Source organism: Oncorhynchus gorbuscha, linkage group LG22 (genome assembly GCF_021184085.1).
Source record: "Oncorhynchus gorbuscha isolate QuinsamMale2020 ecotype Even-year linkage group LG22, OgorEven_v1.0, whole genome shotgun sequence".
Classification (NCBI taxonomy): domain Eukaryota; kingdom Metazoa; phylum Chordata; class Actinopteri; order Salmoniformes; family Salmonidae; genus Oncorhynchus; species Oncorhynchus gorbuscha.
Genome location: NC_060194.1, coordinates 32,623,582 through 32,643,270, shown reverse-complemented (window position 1 = coordinate 32,643,270; position 19,689 = coordinate 32,623,582). Strand labels below are relative to the sequence as shown.

At 41.4% G+C, this 19,689-nt stretch overlaps 1 protein-coding gene across 1 annotated transcript in view; it reads left to right on the top strand.

Moving 5' to 3' along the window:
* The window catches only part of LOC124009958 (complement C3-like), a 61,399-nt gene that overhangs the window by 12,458 nt on the left and 29,252 nt on the right, over positions 1-19,689 (top strand). Inside the window, exons 5-18 of the mRNA XM_046322225.1 lie at positions 1,174-1,265; positions 2,775-2,860; positions 2,977-3,064; positions 5,818-5,929; positions 6,617-6,740; positions 10,449-10,564; positions 12,593-12,946; positions 13,036-13,233; positions 15,097-15,258; positions 15,343-15,469; positions 15,678-15,752; positions 15,838-16,032; positions 16,176-16,290; positions 16,663-16,751. Coding sequence (XP_046178181.1) covers positions 1,174-1,265; positions 2,775-2,860; positions 2,977-3,064; positions 5,818-5,929; positions 6,617-6,740; positions 10,449-10,564; positions 12,593-12,946; positions 13,036-13,233; positions 15,097-15,258; positions 15,343-15,469; positions 15,678-15,752; positions 15,838-16,032; positions 16,176-16,290; positions 16,663-16,751 — 1,933 coding nt within the window. The remainder of the gene's footprint in view (positions 1-1,173; positions 1,266-2,774; positions 2,861-2,976; positions 3,065-5,817; positions 5,930-6,616; positions 6,741-10,448; positions 10,565-12,592; positions 12,947-13,035; positions 13,234-15,096; positions 15,259-15,342; positions 15,470-15,677; positions 15,753-15,837; positions 16,033-16,175; positions 16,291-16,662; positions 16,752-19,689) is intronic.

Genomic DNA, 19,689 nt, shown 5'->3' with positions numbered 1-19,689 from the left:
AGAAGTTCAAGATTACGGTCAATCATCCTCGGTCTGGGGCTCCATACAAGATCTCACCTCGTGGGGCATCAATGATCATGAGGAAGGTGAGGGATCAGCCCAGAACTACACGTCAGGACCTGGTCAATGACCTGAAGAGAGCTGGGACCACAGTCTCAAAGAAAACCATTAGTAACACACTACGCCGTCATGGATTAAAATCCTTCAGCGCACGCAAGGTCCCCCTGCTCAGGCCAGCGCATGTCCAGGCCCGTCTGAAGTTTGCCAATGATCATCTGGATGATCCAGAGGAGGAATGAGGAAGGAGGAAGGTCATGTGGTCTGATGAGACAAAAATAGAGCTTTTTGGTCCAAACTCCACTCGCCGTGTTTGGAGGAAGAAGAAGGATGAGTACAACCCCAAGAACACCATACCAACCGTGAAGCATGGAGGTGGAAACATCATTCTTTGGGGATGCTTTTCTGCAAAGGGGACAGGACGACTGCACTGTATTGAGGGGAGGATAGATTGGGCCATGTATCGCGAGGTCTTGGCCAACAACCTCCTTCCCTCAGTAAGAGCATTGAAGATTGTTTGTGGCTGGGTCTTCCAGCATGACAACGACCCGAAACACACAGCCAGGGCAACTAAGGAGTGGCTCCGTAAGAAGCATCTCAAGTTCCTGGAGTGGCCTAGCCAGTCTCCAGACCTGAACCCAATAGAACATCTTTGGAGGGAGCTGAAAGTCCGTATTGCGTAAAGTCTGTATGGAGGAGTGGGCCAAAATCCATGCTGCAGTGTGTGCAAACCTGGTCAAGAACTACATGAAACGTATGATCTCTGTAATTGCAAACAAAGGTTTCTGTACCAAATATTAAGTTCTGCTTTTCTGATGTATCAAATACTTATGTCATGAAATAAAATGCAAATTAATTACTTAAAAATCATACAATGTAATTTTCTGGATTTTTGTTTTAGATTCCATCTCTCACAGTTGAAGTGTACCTATGATAGAAATGACAGACCTCTACATGCTTTGTAAGTAGGAAACACTGCCGATTTTGCAGGTTATCAAATACTTGTTCTCCCCACGGTATATTTTTTTACCGGATCAGCTGGTGTAAGAATAATTTCAAGGTGCTCCTTAAAATATTTTTATAATGTTAATTATTTTATTTTATGCTTTTCAACAGAGTGTTGATGGCACTATAATCTCGCAGACCAAAATGAGTCTGAGTGTCGATGGACTTTTTGCCCAACAATTTTTGCTCCCAGATATCATCAAGTAAGATTAATTACCTTTGTGTGTGTCTGTGTGTGTGTGTGTGTGTGCGCAGGGTTATAAAGTACTTAAGTAAATATACTTGAAAGTAGTCCTTAAGTCGTTTTTTGGGGTATCTGTACTATACTATATATATTTTTGACAACTTTTACTTTTACTCCACTACATTCCTAAAGAAGATAATGTATGTTTTACTAAAATTTTCCCTGACGCCCAAAATGACTTGTTACTTTTCGAATGCTTAGCAGAACAGGAAAATGGTTCAATTCGCACCTTTTCAAGGGAACACCCCTGGTCATGCCTACTGCCTCTGATCTGGCGGACTCACTAAACAACAAATGATTTGTTTGTCATTTATGTCTCAGTGTTGGAGTGTGCCCATAGCAGCTATCCGTAAATATATATATATATAATATATATTATTTTTGACAAATTATGCCATCAGTTGTTGAATCTTAAGTTTGCTGAAATTAAACGTAGTTGACAGTGAGAGGACGTTTCCTTTTTTGCTGAGTTTATTTTGCTGGGTGACTTTCACTTTTACTTGAGTCATTTGCTATTAAGCTAACATGTGGAATTTTAAGATGGTCATACCAAAGATCATTTAGCTATTATATTTTCAATTTTAAAACCCCTCAAGTTATAAAAAAATACATTAAAAAATGATTGTATGCAACATGGAATTTGGCATTACTGATATTAGAAACACATTGAATAACAGAGTCACCACATGGGAAAACAGATAGTCCCCCCCAAAAAAAATCTAAAGGAAGTATGTTCTGAAGTATCTTTCCTATATCACAGAGATATAAGATCAGGAAACAAAAAAATATATATTTTTCAAAATATATTTATCCCCTTATTTTAGTGCCTAAAATATCTTAATTTATACTTCCATTCATTTTTAAACTGGTACCTGGACCTTCAGATTAGGCTTGTGGGCGTCCTAGTGCAAAATGGAGAACCCCTTCGTGTTCGTGAGAGTCTCAGCTTTCAATAGAGTGGTCATTGTAGGCAAAAGCATTTGTACGCTACAGATGTGTTTGTGAGAAAACACGATTTTCGGGATGTCTTATGTTTTGACAAACACCGCTCTAGCTCTGCCACCTTTCACCCCAGATGTGGAAGGGCAATATTGGCGGATGAGATGGATTGAGACGCAACCCATGCAAAAAAAACCATCTCTCACTTAAACAGACCGATTTTTAGGGGGATTTTTTTGTATTATGTTAATTCAATTTCCGGCCGTGCGCGACCATTGTATGCCAATCGTTAAGGGTATCTTTACTTTTACTGAAGTATGACAATTGGGTAAATTTTCCACCAGTGTGTGTGTGTGTGTGTGTGCGTGCGTGCGTGTGTGTGTGCGTGCGTGCGTGCGTGTCTGTGCACCCATGAATGTGGCCAAAAAGTGTTCCATTTATTTTGTTACTCCACATTGAAAAATGTGAAATTAGAAGTGTAACATTATTTACAATGTGTAAATAATCTCATGTATTCTATTCCCTTCAGGGAGGAAGGAACGTGGACCATCGAGGTGAAATTACAGAGTGAACCTGACAGGGTCTTTAACACCTCATTTGATGTGAAGAAACATGGTGAGACATCCATTCTAACACAACAGTATAGATTATCCATCTAACGGCAGGATTTAAAAAACATTTTTTTACTGTCCGCTGTCATTATGTCATTGTATTTTTTGTTGTTGTTATAGTGTTGCCAACATTTGAGGTCACATTGAAAACCAGGAAGCAGTATTTACATGTTCTGGATGAAGACTTTCAAGTGGATTTAGAAGCTATGTGAGTTTGAAAAACAATATCCAGCCTGGGGTGCTTGATCTGATGCCCTCTGGGAAATGTATTTTATTTGACATTTAATTTAACAGATAGTGAGCGAAGATGATAATGGGGAGAGAGAGAGGTTGTGTCAAAGGGCAGTAGGTGAGATTTGAACCTATGCTAACACTGTAGATATGTCAGAGGCTAATATACAGTGCATTTGGAAAGTATTCAGACCCCTTGAATTTTTCCACATTTTGTTACGTTACAGCCTTATTCTAAAAATGTGTTAAATTGTTTTTTTCCTCATCGATCTACATACAATAACTGATAATGACAAAGTAAAAACAGGTTTTTAGAAATGTTTGCAAATGTTTTTTGAATAAAAACTGAAATATCACATTTACCTAAGTATTCAGACCCTTTACTCAGTACATTGTTGAAGCATCTTTGGCAGCAATTACAGCCTCAAGTTTTCTTGGGTTTGACGCTACAAGCTTGGCACACCTGTATTTGGGGAGTTTCTCCCATCCTTCTCTGCAGATCCTCTCAAGCTCTGTCAGGTTGGATGGGGAGCTTTGCTGCACTTCTCTTTTCACATCTCTCCAGAGATGTTTGATGATTGGGCTCAAGTCTAGGTTCTGGCTGGGCCATTCAAGGACATTTAGAGACTTGTCCCGAAGCCACTCCTGCGTTGTCTTGGTTGTGTGCTTAGGGTCATTGTCCTGTTGGAAGGTGTACCTTCGCCCCAGTCTGAGGTCCTGAGTTTTCATCAAGGATCTCTCTGTACTTTGCTCCGTTCATCTTTCTCTCGATCCTGACTAGTCTCCCAGTACCTGCCGCAGAAAAACATCCCCACAGGATGATGCTGCCACCACCATGCTTCACTGTAGGGAGGGTGCCAGCTTTCCTCCAGACGTGACGCTTGGCATTCAGACTAAATAGTTCAAACTTGGTTTCATTAGACCTGAGAATCTGGTTTCTCATGATCTGGGAGTATATTAAGTGCCTTGGCAAACTCGAAGCAGGCTGTCGTGCCTTTTACTGAGAAGTGGCTTCAGTCTGCCCACTCAAATTAGCAACATTTTTTTTTTTTTACTGTTTGTCATCTTTGTCATCATGGAGTATTGTGTGTCGATTGTTGAGAAAATGTTTATATTTAATCTATTTTAGAATAAGTCTTTAACGTAACTAAATTTGGAAAAGGTCAAGGGGTCTGAATACTTCACGAATGCACTGTACGTTTTATATTTAAATAATCTGGTCAACGGTCATTTCAATTCTTGATATTTACCCCATTGATAAAAAAATATAAAAAAACTTGCCATGAGCTTAGCATATATTTCTTTCTCCATCATAACCCAAAATAAGTCTTTACAACAATATGCCATTGATAATATCTTGAAGTATACATTATATAAAGCATTGGAATTGTATTGACTTTAATGAAATTCTATAATAAATAAAACATTGACATCCTATAGTATTTACTCTATTTCAATTTTAATTCAAGAAGTAAATCTCAATTGACCCTTCACTAAGCCCCGCCCCAGACCTTTGGGAAACTAATTGCAGTGCTCCAATGGATACCAACTCTTGTCTAGTCCGACACCTCGGACAAGCTTATGTTTAAATCGCATGAATGCTTTGGCAAGAATGGAGTTTCCTTCAAAAAAATACATGTTTAAATTAATAAATAGTTGAACAGTACATGTTGTGGAAAATCTTGAGTCAAATATTTACACAGATACCGGAACTTGTGAATTCAATTTAGACTTTATTACACACGTAACAGAGCCGAGCCCTTCCATGGAAAATATTAAATTCTCATATTACAGAGTCCTGCCTTTATAGTATTCTGTCTTTGCATAAAGTATAGTATTCTGTCTTTGCATAAAGTATAGAGTCCCCTCTCTATATATCAAAATAGTTTCCCTTGACCTTTCTCCACCATTATCTTTTCATCTCAGTTCTTGCTTGTTAACGCCCACATCTGAAAGCTGCATAGGTTATAATGGTAGCGGGGTCCTGGTCCTATATGTTCCATTCCTTATATAGCCATTCTGTCTCTGCTCTTCAAAGTGGACAGCCTAGATGCTGCTAATAATGGAAATGTAATCATAGGCATGAGTTTTGCTCCAACATGCACCAGAAGTACTTGCTCCTGTGATTCCTGAAATGCAGAGTCTGTTGGAGTATTTTTAGAATCCAAAATGATACTTTTGTTACATTGCTTGCTAAGTCAGCTGGTTATCTAGCTAGCTCCCAGTCTCATTGACCTCCAAACATTTCAAACACTAGCTAGCTAGCCACTTAATATAACTTGTTTTCTCAAAATGTATGTTAGCTAAGTTAGCAATGCTATGAATACAACTCCCATCTGCTGTCAACATCTGGATACGATTAGAGAGCACTAATTAGCTCCTAAGTTGTTATAGCTTTGACTGCATGCATGCTGAAGGTGAATTCAGAGCAATTCAGTGGCTAGCCACATGACAAACATAATTTGACAAGGTTCCCGTGAATATATTGTAATGACAGTCCACCACAACATAAGCAAAAGTTTCCTGATTAGCATGGGATAGTCTGTTTAATTTCATTGTGTATTAGAAACACAGTTTGAGATCATTGGGGAGGGAATTTCGCCAATGGTTGAATGGGGAATTGGGTTTCACGGGGAAATGTTGTCTGAGGTTGCAACAGTAACTAAGGGCGGCGGAGCTTAAGCGAAGGTTCAATTTCATTTATAACACTGCTACACACTTGTTTCTCAGGTACTTCTCTGGAACAGCGGTTGTAGGCTATGCATATGTCATGTTTGGATATGTGTGCAAAAATGGCCTGAAAATCCAGTTATCCACCTTACTACAAAGGCACCAATTACAAGTAAGTTTTTCCTGAACTGTGCTTTACTGATGAAGCCCTTACAGCAAAGTTATTATGATCACTGGAATGTTTCCACAAGGTATGCTATGTATTATTTGGCAGCATATTATTGATCAAGTAATTGTACAATCTCTCAGCAATTCAAACTCAAATTCAAAGCAGTGACTTAGGGCAGGATTTACAATGCCATGATAAAGTATTGCCCCCTTTGTGATTTTCTGTGTTGCTGCATATTTTGATACTGAATGTTTTCAGATCTTCAACCAAAACCTAATATTAGGTAAAGGGAACATGAGTTTACAAATAACACAAAAAAAGTATACTTATTTTATTTATTTAATTAACAAAGATATACAACACACAATTTCCCTGTGTGAAAAATTAATTGCCTCTTTACACTCAATAACTGGTTGTGCCACTTTTAGCTGCAATGACTCCAACCTAACGCTTCCTCTTCCTGTAGTTGTTGATCAGTCTCTCACATCGCTGTGGAGGAATTTTGGCCCACTCTTTCATGCAGAAATGCTTTAACTCAGAGACATTTGTGGGTTTTCATTTAATATTAAAAAATATGAAAAAGTAGAGACAATTAGAAAGGGGGGAAATACTTCTTCACGGCACTGTACCCTTAGAATACTGATTTGTCGATATTCTACATTTAACCATCTTTTTGATTTTGTCTCTCAGACAGGGACAACCACAGCCATACTGACAGTTGCTCAAATCATTGCTGCCGCTAAAGACGTTAATAGTATTGATGATATCCTTGAATGTTCTCTCTATGCAAGAGCTACTGTCTTCACTAGCTCAGGTGTGGTAATACCTATTGTGAATGCTATATGGATTCATCCATTCATATCCATCAGACCAAGGTCAAATACTTGTGCAAAATACTTCAAAATTCTTGAAAGTATTTGAGGTGTGCTTGAATTAGCTTTGTGTGTGCATGCATTTTTGGAGCTACTCTATTGGTTCCATGGAAAACTAAATCAAGCACATCTCAAGTATTCTATAATCATTGTTGTGTATTCATAATCCCTTTATTACTGTTGCATGTTCAGTTTAATAGATAAAAAACAACAACATGGAAACACTTAAGGCCGCATTGGGTGTCTTGGACGATACATAATTCAAAGAGCATCTAGTCAATAAGATTCTTGCTACGTAAGCTTAACTTTCTGAACATTCGAGACGTGTAGTCCACTCGTCATTCCAATCTCCTTTGCATTAGCGTAGCCTCTTCTGTAGCCTGTCAACTATGTGTCTGTCTATCCCTGTTCTCTCCTCTCTGCACAGACCATACAAACGCTCCACACCGCGTGGCCGCGGCCACCCTAATCTGGTGGTCCCAGCGCGCACGACCCACGTGGAGTTCCAGGTCTCCGGTAGCCTCTGGAACTGCCGATCTGCGGCCAACAAGGCAGAGTTAATCTCAGCCTATGCCTCCCTCCAGTCCCTCGACTTCTTGGCACTGACGGAAACATGGATCACCACAGACAACACTGCTACTCCTACTGCTCTCTCTTCGTCCGCCCACGTGTTCTCGCACACCCCGAGAGCTTCTGGTCAGCGGGGTGGTGGCGCCGGGATCCTCATCTCTCCCAAGTGGTCATTCTCTCTTTCTCCCCTTACCCATCTGTCTATCGCCTCCTTTGAATTCCATGCTGTCACAGTTACCAGCCCTTTCAAGCTTAACATCCTTATCATTTATCGCCCTCCAGGTTCCCTCGGAGAGTTCATCAATGAGCTTGATGCCTTGATAAGCTCCTTTCCTGAGGACGGCTCACCTCTCACAGTTCTGGGCGACTTTAACCTCCCCACGTCTACCTTTGACTCATTCCTCTCTGCCTACTTCTTTCCACTCCTCTCCTCTTTTGACCTCACCCTCTCACCTTCCCCCCCTACTCACAAGGCAGGCAATATGCTCGACCTCATCTTTACTAGATGCTGTTCTTCCACTAACCTCATTGCAACTCCCCTCCAAGTCTCCGACCACTACCTTGTATCCTTTTCCCTCTCGCTCTCATCCAACACCTCCCACACTGCCCCTACTCGGATGGTATCGCGCCGTCCCAACCTTCGCTCTCTCTCCCCCGCTACTCTCTCCTCTTCCATCCTATCATCTCTTCCCTCTGCTCAAACCTTCTCCAACCTATCTCCTGAATCTGCCTCCTCAACCCTCCTCTCCTCCCTCTCTGCATCCTTTGACTCTCTATGTCCCCTATCCTCCAGGCCGGCTCTGTCCTCCCTTCCCGCTCCGTGGCTCGATGACTCATTGCGAGCTCACAGAACAGGGCTCCAGGCAGCCGAGCGGAAATGGAGGAAAACTCGCCTCCCTGCGGACCTGGCATCCTTTCACTCCCTCCTCTCTACATTTTCCTCCTCTGTCTCTGCTGCTAAAGCCACTTTCTACCACTCTAAATTCCAAGCATCTGCCTCTAACCCTAGGAAGCTCTTTGCCACCTTCTCCTCCCTCCTGAATCCCCCCCCCCTCCTCCCTCTCTGCAGATGACTTCGTCAACCATTTTGAAAAGGTCGACGACATCCGATCCTCGTTTGCTAAGTCAAACGATACCGCTGGTTCTGCTCACACTGTGCTACCCTGTGCTACCCTGTGTGCTACCCTGTGCTCTGACCTCTTTCTCCCCTCTCTCTCCAGATGAAATCTCGCGTCTTGTGACGGCCGGCCGCCCAACAACCTGCCCGCTTGACCCTATCCCCTCCTCTCTTCTCCAGACCATTTCCGGAGACCTTCTCCCTTACCTCACCTCGCTCATCAACTCATCTCTGACCGCTGGCTACGTCCCTTCCGTCTTCAAGAGAGCGAGAGTTGCACCCCTTCTGAAAAAACCTACACTTGATCCCTCCGATGTCAACAATTACAGACCAGTATCCTTTCTTTTCTCTCCAAAACTCTTGAACGTGCCGTCCTTGGCCAGCTCTCCCGCTATCTCTCTCTGAATGACCTTCTTGATCCAAATCAGTCAGGTTTCAAGACTAGTCATTCAACTGAGACTGCTCTCCTCTCTATCACGGAGGCGTTCCGCACTGCTAAAGCTAACTCTCTCTCCTCTGCTCTCATCCTTCTAGATCTATCGGCTGCCTTCGATACTGTGAACCATCAGATCCTCCTCTCCACCCTCTCCGAGTTGGGCATCTCCGGCGCGGCCCACGCTTGGATTGCGTCCTACCTGACAGGTCGCTCCTACCAGGTGGCGTGGCGAGAATCTGTCTCCTCACCACGCGCTCTCACCACTGGTGTCCCCCAGGGCTCTGTTCTAGGCCCTCTCCTATTCTCGCTATACACCAAGTCACTTGGCTCTGTCATAACCTCACATGGTCTCTCCTATCATTGCTATGCAGACGACACACAATTAATCTTCTCCTTTCCCCCTTCTGATGACCAGGTGGCGAATCGCATCTCTGCATGTCTGGCAGACATATCAGTGTGGATGACGGATCACCACCTCAAGCTGAACTTCGGCAAGACGGAGCTGCTCTTCCTCCTGGGGAAGGACTGCCCGTTCCATGATCTCGCCATCACGGTTGACAACTCCATTGTGTCCTCCTCCCAGAGCGCTAAGAACCTTGGCGTGATCCTGGACAACACCCTGTCGTTCTCAACCAACATCAAGGCGGTGGCCCGTTCCTGTAGGTTCATGCTCTACAACATCCGCAGAGTACGACCCTGCCTCACACAGGAAGCGGCGCAGGTCCTAATCCAGGCACTTGTCATCTCCCGTCTGGATTACTGCAACTCGCTGTTGGCTGGGCTCCCTGCCTGTGCCATTAAACCCCTTCAACTCATCCAGAACGCCGCAGCCCGTCTGGTGTTCAACCTTCCCAAGTTCTCTCACGTCACCCCGCTCCTCCGTTCTCTCCACTTGCTTCCAGTTGAAGCTCGCATCCGCTACAAGACCATGGTGCTTGCCTACGGAGCTGTGAGGGGAACGGCACCTCAGTACCTCCAGGCTCTGATCAGGCCCTACACCCAAACAAGGGCACTGCGTTCATCCACCTCTGGCCTGCTCGCCTCCCTACCACTGAGGAAGTACAGCTCCCACTCAGCCCAGTCAAAACTGTTCGCTGCTCTGGCCCCCAATGGTGGAACAAACTCCCTCACGACGCCAGGACAGCGGAGTCAATCACCACCTTCCGGAGACACCTGAAACCCCACCTCTTTAAGGAATACCTAGGATAGGATAAGTAATTCCCCCCTTTAAGATTTAGATGCACTATTGTAAAGTGACTGTTCCACTGGATGTCATAAGGTGAATGCACCAATTTGTAAGTCGCTCTGGATAAGAGCGTCTGCTAAATGACTTAAATGTAAATGTAAATGTTCAATCCAGCCTGTGATGGGCTGTTCTACTAATGACTTTTACTAGTGACACCCATCCTTTTTTCTGTAAATATACATAAGAGCATTTGGAATGTGTATTTGACCCTAATATCCACAGATTATATTTGTTACATCCCATATAACACCTTGTTTTCTCCTGGTCCGTCTCTTTCCTAGGCAGTGACATTGTAACAGCAGAACTCACAGGCATCAAAGTGGTTAAATCTCCTTACTCAATGTATTTTACCAAATCCTCCAAATTCTTCAAGCCAGGCCTACCATTTAATCTTCATGTAAGTTGCATACGTCACAAGGGTAAACTTTTGTCTTTAGAAAGAAGCAGAATTATACCCTTACCAAGTCCTTAAATGTATATTGTACGGTAACTCTAAAAAATAAAAAATAGAAACAACACATTTACTTATTACATGTCTAGCAAACACTTTACTTGACACCCAGCGTCATAACACGTTATGACACTGTCATAACCATGTTATAATATGTCACAACAGCCTACCTGTGTAATTACCTGTTATAATATGGTCATAACACTGTCATTACATATTTAGACCTGTTGTGACATATATTGCATTATTATATGGCTGGTTACGACACCTACATAAGAGTGTAAAAACCCACAAAACCTACGACTGTAGTTATTTTGTAGCTGGTTATGACACCTATATAAGAATGTCAAAACTCACAAAACCTACCACACAAGTCAAAACATTCCGTTACACCATAGCCTACGTATCAACAGTATGATTGTTATATATACTTTTTAGAAATTTACCATGTTAAATTATAATTGTAATTGTGCAAACATTGATGTCAGACATGCACCTACCCCAATGCTCTGCTGCTGATGACTGGGATGAATGCAGGAGCAGGACAACTGATGACTGATATAGGGCATGTACGTGATAGGCCTATCTGGGTTATATGGTTATGATGGTCATAATGCTTCTTGACATTAACATAAAGTGTATTTTCTTAGTCCAAGTAAAAGTGACACATGATGGTCATAATGCTTCATAACAGGATCATGAAGTTATTTAAAATACAATGAAAAAAGCGTGACTAATGAATTCATTACAACAAAAACTAAAGATTAAAAAGACAAACTTTCAAACAAAAGGGAACTTATTGTCAGGGGAAAAAACTAATTTGAATAACCATGGGTTTTGAGACTTATGTAAGTGTCATAAAATAATGCAATCTATGTCACAACAGGTGTAAATATATGGGTCATGACAGTGTTATTGTGACGCTCAATGAGTGAATAGGTGTGTAGTCAGGCGCAGAGAGCAAAGGATGCGGGAAAAACACGCTTTAATGTCCAGAAATAATCACAGGAACAAAAATAGTATACCAAACCAGGTATAACTACAGAACAAAAGTACCCTATCGTGAAAAATAAAAGGACAGCGAGAAACCCAAATGAAAACTCTAACACATACAGATGAACAAGCCCGCACAAACAGAAGCGGGCTGAACGAACTTAAATAACCCTACCCTAACAACCAAACAAGGAACAGGTGAAACCAATTAGACAAAACCAAACGAACACAGAACAAAGGATCGGTGGCAGCTAGTAGACCGGCGACAACCGCGAGCGCCACCTGAACAAGAAGGGGAGTCACCTTCAGTAATATTCATGACAGTTATGACCATATTATGACATGGTTATGATCGTGTCACAACTTACACTGGGTGTCAAGTAATGTGTTACCTATGTTTATTTCTCTTTCAAATATCAAGGAATATATTACTTTCGCAATAAAATTGTGTTTTCATGCACTTTAATGTTGCTAAAACTTCACTCTGAAAAAGTTAACTTGGAGCATAGTTTTTCTATATTTAAACACATACTGTATACTTTCAGTATATTATTGAAGTATATCAAATTATTCTACAAATTAGACCGTGTGTGGAATTCTGAAAAACATGCATTTTCAAGATAATGGCTAAATAAGAGAAAGGACACTTTTATTTGTTATGTATTCTGTGTATGCATAAACGATATTATTCAAAATATTAAAAATAATACATATGAACAAAAAATACACTAAAAGTAATCTATCTTAAGACATGAAGTACATATAAACCAAAAAAGTTCAAAAACACTTATTTCAATAACATTTCATGGACTTATTATTTAAGCAAAATGATACATTAAAGTACAGTATACTTTTTTTTTATTAACTTCATTTACATAAGGGTAACTCAAGCACATTAACACAAACGGTCATGCAACCTTTCTCACACTCATGCCCTCTCAACCCCTGTTAAACACACCCTCTCTCTTTCTCTCTCTTCAGGTGTACCTGACTGACACTTCTGGCTCTCCTGTAAATGGCATTGAAATAGAGTGTGAGGGACTGAAATACTTCACAGACAGCCACGGAATAGCTCACATCACCATTAACACTGTTCGCACAGACAAAACAAAAAATGTCCAAGTGACAACCGCTGTCTCTGGTTTACGTGATTCTAGTCACCAGGCACGAAAAGATATCACACTTTTAGCATACGAGACAAAGATTGTCAAAGAGTACATCCACCTTTCTGTGGACAAATCTGTTGTGAAGAAGGATGAGTCCCTCAACGTTGCTGTCAACTTCCTTGGAGAAAATGGGGTCAATGTTTTTCAACATGATTTCATTTCATACATGGTAAAACAACTGTAAATTAACTATGTTTTTCTTTATCGTTTTGCAATTCTACATTTTCGATTTTTATTACGGTTTAAATGTTATATTAGGTGGTCAGCAAAGGGCGGATCATTGAAATGGGGAAGTGGAATTCAAAGGGCAAAGCTCTCCTCAAAGAAATCTTGAAAGTAACTCCAGACATGCTCCCTTCCTTCCGCCTGGTGGCTTTCTACATTGTGCCATTGCAAGGTTATGACGTGGTGGCTGACTCACTGTGGGTGGACGTGGAGGACCAGTGCATGGGACAGGTAAACTCTAAACTATAAGTGTTTTAACAATATACAGTGAGTGTCACGTCTAATCAAGGTGGGTGGAATCAGGTGCAGAGAGCAGATAGCGATATGAAAGTTTATTCTCCGGTGAAACACGGTCAACCCAATAACACAGGGTGAACAATCCAACACAGGATAAAAGATGAACCGGAGAATAAGAACACAAGATACACCAACAGACATAGATGACAAATAAACAATCCCGCACAAAATAAGGGCGGGACAACCTACTATATATACAGACACTAATAAACTAAACAACACACAGGTGAAACCAATCAGACAAAACCAACAGATACACGAAAAGGGATCGGTAGTGGCTAGTAGGACGATGACGACGACCGCCGAGCACCGCCTGAACGGGCAGGAGAGCCAACCTCGGCGGAAGTCGTGACAGTGAGCTCCAAAAGTATTGGGACAGTGACATATTTTTGTTGTTTTGGAATTGAAATGATACAATGACTGATGTTAAACTGTAAGCTTTAATTTGAGGGTATTTCCATCATTCTTACGAAGCCACTCCTTCATTGCCCGGGCGGTGTGTTTGTGATCATTGTCATGCTGAAAGACCCAGCCACGTTCATCTTCAATGCCCTTGCTGATGGAAGGAGGTTTTCACTCAAAATCTCACGATACATGGCCCCATTCATTCTTTCCTTTACACGGATCAGTCGTCCTGGTCCCTTTGCAGAAAAACAGCCCCAAAGCATGATGATTCCACCCCCATGCTTCACAGTAGGTATGGTATTCTTTGGATGCAACTCAGCATTCTTTGTCCTCCAAACACGACTAGTTGAGTTTTTACCAAAAAGTTATATTTTGGTTTCATCTGACCATATGACATTCTCCCAATCTTCTTCTGGATCATCCAAATAATCCAGATAACAAGTTCAAACAGGTGCCATTAATACAGGTAACGAGTGGAGAACAGAGGAGCCTCTTAAAGAAGAAGTTACAGGTCTGTGAGAGCCAGAAATCTTGCTTGTTTGTAGGTGACCAAATACTTATTTTCCATCATCATTTTCAAATAAATTCATAAAAATTCCTACAATGTCATTTTCTGGATTTTTAAAAATCATTTTGTCATAGTTGAAGTGTACCTATGATGAAAATTACAGGCTTCTCATCTTTTTAAGTGGGAGAACTTGCACAATTGGTGGCTGACTAAATACTTCTTTGCCCCACTGTAGTTCATTTCCCCCCACATTCTGACGTTCCCAGAATCTCTATGTTAACCAAGGGTTTTGCAAATGTAACCTTAGTAGGGTAGAGAGAGGGAAAAGGGGGGAGAGGTATTTATGACTGTCATAAACCAACATCATGACACCCCAAAAAAGCTAACCTCACCTGTTATTGTAATGGTGAGAGGTTAGCATGTCTTGGGGGTAGGATATTTGTGCGTCTAGCTTTCTCGCTCATCATTATTCACGAAACATTCAGGACTATCCATAATCATTGTAGCATTCACATTAATGTATGAAGTGATTTGAAATATTTTTATTATATTCTTATTTACATTATAAGTGACTCCAAAATGACACAATACATTGTTTTCAATTCATTTCTATGGGGGGGACTATGTACAAAAAGTGCTGTAATTTCCAAATAGTTTACCCGAAATTGATAAAAAATACCCTCAATTTATAGCCGACAATCTGCACTTTAACCTCATAGCCATTAACCATTTCACATCCAAAGTGCTGGAGTACAGAGCCAAAACAACAACAAAATTGTCACTGTCCCAATACTTTTGGAGTGTACTGTACATTCAATATGTCACATCACATTTTTTTGTTCTCATTTAATGTTCTTTGCATCTGTCCATGTTCTGATTTTTAGCTAAAACTATCCATAAAGAAATCTAATAAACGTCCAGACTTCCGCCCAAGAGAAGAGTTCTCTCTGAACGTGGAGGGAGACCCAGGTGCCAACGTTGGGCTGGTGGTGGTTGACAAGGCTGCTTACATGCTGAGTAAAAAGGGCAATCTCACGCAGGCCAAGGTGACTCACTGAAATCTTGTTACATTTTTATATTCTGCTGCTTGAACCATTTTGACACGCCCCTTCTATCTCACTTTATTTCAGATCTGGGATGAAGTAGAGAGGAGTGACAAAGGGTGCACAAGGGGAGGGGGGCGAAACAACATGGCAATTTTCTCAGATGCTGGCCTCCTGTTTGTATCCAATCAAGAAAAAACAGCACCTAGACAACGTAGGAGCAATCTGCATAATATTATTTTATATACTATTACTACATTCCAGATAAGCATACGCTTGTTGAGATGCACTGATCACTGCAGCATTTGAATTACTAAGCTACTGGACAAATACTGTAGTTGATGTTCTCTTGGTTTCTTCAATTATGTTAGTTAAGATTAGACCCTTTTATCAGCTTCAGTTGCTTTTCAATCATCTCTTAGGATTTAGTTGTGACACAGAGGTACCTAAAAGGAGGCGACGGGCAGAGTCTTTACAGGAAGCCAAATATGAGCTAGGTGAGTAAGGGCTGATGTAACAGATCATAAATAGAATGAGGGTGAATTAACTGATATAGCTGCGTTATGTTATCTACTTCCCAAGCGAGACCGTATGAAGAGAATGCGAAGAGGTGCTGTCATGATGGCATGATGGACTTTCCCTTGGACTACTCATGTGAGAAGCGCTCGCACTACATCACAGAAGGGCCGAAGTGTGTGGAGGCCTTTCTACTCTGCTGTCAAGGAATCCAGAAAGATAAGATACGCTTCACCACCCCAGAACTGATCCTCTCTCGCAGTAAAAGCATTTTTTCTCTCTTTTTTTCAGTCTGTCTTTGTCTGACATACATTTCATAGGCAAATCGATAGATTGTGTAAATATAAATGTCTATCGAGTTCTCTCACTCTCTTTCTCTTCTTCAATCTTGTTGAATTTTTCAGAAGGAAATGAAGATTTATTTGATGACGATGAGGAGGACATTATTATCCGCTCTAAATTTGATGTCAGCTGGATGTGGACCACCATACTGCTTAGTGATAAAGAAACGCATGCTGGGTAAAGACAACATTTAACAGACAGTAACACATGATTGTTCCTCATGTGTTACTGATTATTTAAAATTGATGGATTTAATCAGGTAGGTATCTCACATACTCAAGATCTCACCAACCAAAGATAAGATATTCAAAGGGCTTTCAAATGTAAGCGAAGCCCCAGTTCAATGCAATTGCAAGCAAATGTTCTGTTTTCTATTAGACTACAGCATGATGCATTGTATTCTAATGATGTGGAGGAAGTAGTAGTTTAGATACTTTTGATAATATAATAATAATAATTTCCCACTGGTTCTGCTAAAGCAATCCCTCACATGTTAAATGCATCCAGCAGATAGAAATGTATATCATTCTCTCTCGCTCCCTTATTCAGTATTGCCACACATGAAAAGACTAACATGGTTCTTCAAGACTCCATCACACAGTGGATGGTCCTCGGTATCAGTACCTCTGAAACCAAAGGTGAGTGGCTCCAAGTACCATCTCAATTTCTAGCATGATAGTACGGTAAACATTTCAGATGGAGACAATGTTTTTTCAATGGGAGTCTTCCATTATTGATGAATGACAACCGAGATGATGTCCAAAAAAAAATCCACAATATATCTGCCTTTAAAGGGTCAATCTGGTTATGCTACATTACATGCATTTTTACTTATCTTATTTACTTATCTTATTTATCTTTCATTAGCCTAAAAATCAATGGTATGCCTATTTCTAACAATAAAGTAAATTATCATCTCTCAAGGTTTTGATTTAAAATTGTTATTTAGTCACAGCATAAAATAAATTAAATATGAACCACCATGACTACACAAATGTGGACTATATAATACAATTAAATAAACAAGTTATTAAGAACCCAGCAATTATTATTTTTGATTATTACTATTCTCCATGAGAATTAGAGTGAAAAGTGGTTGATCAATCCCCTTAGCCCTCATAGGTAAACATGCCTGTTACATTAAGTGTACATTAAGTACACTCAGCGACTTTAAAACATCCAAGTAATAAAATAAACCATCATATCATAAGAGACTATCATATCCATAACATTACCATCCTGCAACCTCTAATCATGGTCACAATGATGTAAAAACAAAACAAATAAAATATGTCAATACCATTGACCCTCTATTTACATATTAACCTTCAAGAGCTAACTTTCTGCTAATTCATTATCTCAATCAGTCTTGACACTGGTTTAAATAGTCTTCCTGCCCTTGATCTAATATGACCCAGAGTACCTTCAACTGCATAAGGAGTAACAGTGTTGTGTATTGTTGCAATAGTGGGTCTGTCAACACAGTCAGTGCGTAACTGATCAGATAAGGAATGGTCTGAGTTTGGTAGGTCAGTACAGATATTGTAAGCAGACTGGCCAATTAGCTCACTCACGACACTGTTACGGTCATGGTCAGATTCTTGAAGACTCTCTGATCGAGGCAGACCTTCCAGCTGCAGTATATCTTCCACAGAATGCAAAGGTGGAATATCCTAAGCATCCAAGGATTGCACATCACCCTCCAGGCTTGTGTCACCTGTTCCTTCAGAAGGCAACTCCAACACCCACACTTTTATTCTGTACTCAGCATCATCATCCACTGCAGTGTCTATGGCAGCTGAGACCACAAGGCCGTCATTCATGTCCTCAGACTCTGTTAATCCAGACATGTCTGTTCCATCATCAATGGCAGCATGGGGAAGAGGAAGAAAGTTTACTGGCATTATCAGGTTGCGATGTACCATCTTCTCCTGTCCAGTGGAGCTGTTCTGAATCTTAAAAGTGTGACTCAGCATTCAATCCAGTGACAAGGTAGACAGTATCCTCCCAACAGTCAGCGAGGTTCCGCTTTCCGCACTCCCCCTTGTTAGCCAGCAACACTCGATCACAAATCTCCACTGGAGCTCCTCTGACTCTTCTGTCATAGAGGTCAGCATGCCTCTTCAACTGCTTCTTCAACTGCTTCAACTGCTTCGCTTCAACTGCTTAGCCTCTTCAACTGCTTCGCCTGTGCTGTATTCATGGCTTCTTTCAGATCTCTCCTCAAGGACTGAACAAACTGGTCATAGTCGACAACTTCTGGGCTCTCTATGACAGAGCCAAAGACTATGTCAACAGGCAGTCTTGGCTTCCTCCCAAACATTAGCAGGAAAGGGGCAAAGCCTGTGGTCTCATGGATTGTACAATTGTACGCAAACGTGAGGGACTTCAGCGCCTGAGTCCATCTGTGCTTTGCTTTCGTCGGCAGGGCCCGGATCATGTTTCCCAACGTCCTATTCATCCTTTCACAGGACCCATTCCCCATCAGATGGTACGGCATGGTGTGAGACTTCTGAACACCTGCAACACTCAACAGTTCGTCTATTAAAGCACTCTCAAAGTTGGGTCCCTGATCTGAGTGTATACGGCGAGGCATCCCGTAGACACAGAAATAGTTGTTCCTCAATTGATGAGCTACAGACTTAGCAGACTGGTTCGGACACAAGAAGGCATGAGCCAAGTTGGTAAAGTGATCAGTAACAACGAGCACATCCAGGGACTTGTTTGAAGAATCTTCTGCAGACCAAAAGTCTATGCACACTAGTTCAAGAGGCTCAGTTGTTATTATGCTCTCGAGGAGATCTTGCTTCCGGATCAGGAGTCTCGTTCACAACGCATCTCCTGCAACACTTCACATATGCTTTAACCTCCCTATCCAGGCCATGCCAGAAGAACCTCTGTCTTGTCAAGTAGACTGTTCTCTGTTGGCCCTGGTGGCCAGCTTCATCATGGACACCCTTCAACAGCGTTCATGGAGGCTGGAACCACATACAGTTACTTTCTCCTCTTTGTAGCCACATTCTTCGAAACACGATACAGTACACACATCTTCATGGTCAACTTGTCCCAATTTCTGAGAAGACACACGACCTCAACACCCTCATGGACACGCCATCTCCGGGATGGTCTTCTCCCCCTTTTCACAAAGAAGATCACTCTGCTGGTCACGTTGTCATCATGCTGCTTACTCATCAGTAGGTTGTGTGGCATTCCACATTTTGTTAGGTTACAGCCTTATTGTATTTATATAAATTTTTTCCCCCTCAATCTACAAACAATACCCCATAATGACAAAGCAAAACAGATTTATTTTATTTTTTTGCTGATTTATTATGAATAAAATACTGAAATATAACATTTACAAAGGTATTCAGACCCTTTACTCAGTACTTTGTTGAAGCACCGTTGGCAGTGATTACAGCCTCGACTCTTCTTGCGTATGACGCTACAAGCTTGGCACACCTGTATTTGGGAAGTTTCTCCCATTCCTCTCTGCAGATCAAATCAAATGTTATTTGTCACATGCACTGAAAATAACAGGTTACAGTGAAATGCTTACTTACAAGCTCTTAACCA